A 3,751-nucleotide genomic window follows, 5' to 3' on the forward strand; every position below is an offset into this window, starting at 1 on the left:
CCCTAATTTTAAAATTATTATAAAAAAATTATTAATTTCTATAAAATCATTTTTATATCTCACTTCTTAAAAATATTGAATAGGCTAAAATTTTATATTCTCGTACTGACATTTTTGTTCCATATCTAACCATCAAACACAGCATTAAAAGTTTCTAAAAACAAACAATTCCTAAGTGTTTTGGGCTCTGAAAAGATTCTTTTAGGCCTGTGCTCCAAGAGAATTCGTTAAAACTTAAAAGTTGTTAAAAAGCCCAGTCATGTGTTTGTAGCTTCATATCCAAAGTCAACAAATAATTCTTGACCGAAAACTAAACAGGAAATAGTTTATCCAAACCGCACCCCCAAAGAATAAAACAATAGATATTGAATTTTGATTTGATTAGTTTACAAAGTTGGTATCAATATTCTCACCTCATTCTCCCTGCAATCTCGTAGGCCTCCTCCGCCACCGTCAATTATTTCAGATTACTTTTCCCGCAATTCGTCGAATTCGATTCTTCTTCATATTTTCCTCTGAATTTGTTTGGCGCCAGTGTTGGTGTTTCGGTAAACCCTAACCCTCTCCCTGGTAAGTGCAGTGCAAACCATTGAGGATTCTATTCTTCCCTCTTCCCTTTTCCTTATTTAACTAAATTATTAATTTCAAGTCTGAATCTTTGTGGTTGTTTTAGTGACTGAAAAAACAGAAGCAGAAGCAAAAGAAGAGGGAGAAGAGAGAAGATGGGAGAGAGGAAGGTGTTGAACAAGTACTACCCACCGGACTTCGATCCGGCGAAGCTTCCGAGGGCTCGGAGGCCGAAGAACCAGCAGATCAAGGTCCGCATGATGCTTCCCATGAGCATCAGATGCAACACTTGCGGCAATTACATCTACAAGGGCACCAAGTTCAACTCCCGCAAGGAAGATGTCATTGGCGAGGTACCCTTACTAACAAACACTCTTCTTCAATTTCAGTGTTTCTTGTTTCTTAGGTTTATTTGATTTTGCAATTTTGAAATGTGTCTTAGATGGTGATGCTAAAGTTGTATCTTTTAGGGATGAGATTAATTTGGTTTGTATCGTTTAGGGATGCGATTAATTAATTCCTATGCAATGACAGGTCCGTTAGCTAAGGGTTTTTGTAATGTTATTGGGTTAAATTTTTTAAAACTTGTGGTGTATACAGATTAATTCTGGTAGGGGTTGGTTGATGGGCAAGGTAAAGTTCGCGTCTTTTGTTGAATTTCAATTTTTTGTTGTTTATTTATTAACTTCATTTTTGTTTGACTCGCTGTGACTTCTGGTGATATATGTGTATGTTGCTGTTTGATGTGAACCTTCATGATACTCAGAGGGTATTGGCATTCAGCATGCTCTTATTTGCCTTACTTTGCTTTGGTCTTTGTTTGTAATTTCTTGACCTTTGGTTGACGTTTGGTGTATGTCTGTTTGATCACTGTGCAGACATATTTGGGGATTCAAATTTTTAGGTTCTACTTTAAGTGCACTAAGTGCTCGGCGGAACTTACTATGAAAACTGATCCTCAGAACTCAGATTATGTGGTTGAATCTGGTGCGACCAGGAATTTTGAACCTTGGCGTGCTGAGGACGAGGAAGCTGATGGCCTGAAACGGAAGAGGGAATCTGAGGAGATGGGAGATGCAATGAAGTCTTTGGAGAATAGAACCCTAGATTCTAAAAGAGAGATGGACATCCTTGCCGCATTGGATGAGATGAAGTCAATGAAGGTACTTGCCTCTGTAAACTGCATTATAAATTTATAATGATGTATAAAATTGGGACCTTGTACTTAAAAATGATTGTCTAGTAGAATACATGCCTACTTGAGGCATTGAAATTTGACATTTATAGTTTTTGGTCATTTGCTTCAATGTACAAACTGCATTGTGCATGGTTTCCCTTCAGTGAATTGGTGATTACCGACTCAAGTCTCTTTCATTTTCCAGTCTAGGCATGCGACTGTCACTGTTGATGAAATGCTGGCGGCCTTGCAACGTACATCAGATGATAAGGTACGAACACCCTTGCTGTGCAGCAGATTAACCTTGTACTGGAGATTTCCTTTTATAAGTATTTATTGTTGATTAGATGTCTAGAGGATTAGAAAAGAAAATAAGTACACAATGACTATTTGTCTATGAATTAAAACTTTAACATTGTGCAATATGGATTTTGATCTACATTCAGCAGTGAGAAATTTCCTATTAGGAAAAAGGGAAAATTTATACATTCACATCATCACTATACTAACTGCAATTGCTTCACATTTTAATATGAAGCATTTGATTGTGAAACCTCATTTCCCAAGGTTTTTTATGTCTTTCTATGTGCTCTTTTTTGCTTTATAGATTTTTGGTTGCTATTATCTTCTTTTAGCTAATGGATAATATAGATAATGCTGACAAATCATGTCAAATGATTTTCAAAGATTTGTGGTTACAATTTGCATAACTCTTCAATGTAATGATACATTCAATGCCGGTTTTATTCAGGCCATTTATTTTCCATGAGATTTGAGAGATGGCCTGAATCCAACTGTCAGAAACAACTTGTAAAACCATTCCTTGGTTTTGTAATACTTGAATAGGAAAACGAAATGTTTGTCATGGAATGGAAGAAAGTTATGCCTAGGCATGAACCTATTTGAAAAGTACCATGTCAGTAAGGAAATCTAAAGTCCTTCTGAATGCTTGTTTAACTATGCTTATTCTCATATTCTTCTGAATGATCACAAAATCAGTCTGAAATTGTTAGTGTTTTTGGAGCACAATACCTGCTTACTTGATGGGAACTTGGCTACAAATTCCAATGAATTGCCAATCCTGAAATTTAGTATTGATGGAAATCCTGATTGTCTAATATTATTGTCGAATCCTGGTTGTGTAATTTTTAAGCATCCTAATTCTGATTGTCTAATGTTATCCTTTTAATTTATAGTTGGGACTTCAAGTTGACTGTTACTATTTTATGTTCTTAGGAAAAAAGACTGGAAGAAGAAGATGAAGCATTAATAAAATCAGTTGTCTTCCATGTAAGTACTGCTATGCTACACTTCAAGTTTGCATCCCTGTTGTTTGAAACTAATCCATATTGTTTGCCTTGTACTATCCTCAACAGAATTCAAATGATTATGTTAGAAGAGTTCGTGATGAAGATATTGAAGAGGAAGAAGAGGTGGCTCAGCTTTCAAATGGGCATGTTGGAACTTCCAGTTCTAGTCCAAAGGTATGTCTAGTAACATCTGTAGTGGAGTTTTCTTTATGTTTTGTGGACCTAGTAAAGTATAGCTTAATCACTCTTCAGCATCTCATGTCAGATTTGAAATCGACCTGAAGGTTCAGAAATACACTTTGAACTTAAGTCTTATATCCCACATTCACTGGGCGCTCTACTGCTATTGTTCCTTTGTTTTACTCTTTTTCAAACCTAAAATTTATGGATGGCAGAAGTGCAAAACATTTTCCTTACAGAACATAAAATTTTATGAGCGAAAGGGAAGAGTAATCCGTGGCTAGCATGAGCTCCTTTTGCTTGAATTGATTTAGAATTGGGGACCAAGTTGAATTGAATGAACTAATGACATACTCCTTTGTTTGCTAGTGAAAGCTTAAAGGGAACTGTCCATTTTTTTCCTGGCCTTTGAAACTTGAAATTTGGAAGGGAACTATCAAATGTCTCGGTAAATCTGTGGTTTAAGATGTTGAAATTTTGTATGGGGAAACTCTTATCCCCGAATCTTGTAATATCA

The 3,751-nt window shown here is 36.0% G+C and overlaps 1 protein-coding gene across 1 annotated transcript in view; it reads left to right on the forward strand.

The window, feature by feature from the left end:
* LOC107612654 (coiled-coil domain-containing protein 94) overlaps positions 361–3,751 on the forward strand; it is a 4,357-nt gene continuing 966 nt past the window's right edge. The window contains exons 1-6 of the mRNA XM_016314352.2: positions 361–570; positions 674–920; positions 1,446–1,730; positions 1,950–2,015; positions 2,981–3,034; positions 3,121–3,228. Coding sequence (XP_016169838.1) covers positions 723–920; positions 1,446–1,730; positions 1,950–2,015; positions 2,981–3,034; positions 3,121–3,228 — 711 coding nt within the window. The 5' untranslated portion in view covers positions 361–570; positions 674–722. The remainder of the gene's footprint in view (positions 571–673; positions 921–1,445; positions 1,731–1,949; positions 2,016–2,980; positions 3,035–3,120; positions 3,229–3,751) is intronic.

This window comes from Arachis ipaensis, chromosome B08 (assembly GCF_000816755.2).
Source record: "Arachis ipaensis cultivar K30076 chromosome B08, Araip1.1, whole genome shotgun sequence".
NCBI classification, from domain to species: Eukaryota; Viridiplantae; Streptophyta; class Magnoliopsida; order Fabales; family Fabaceae; genus Arachis; species Arachis ipaensis.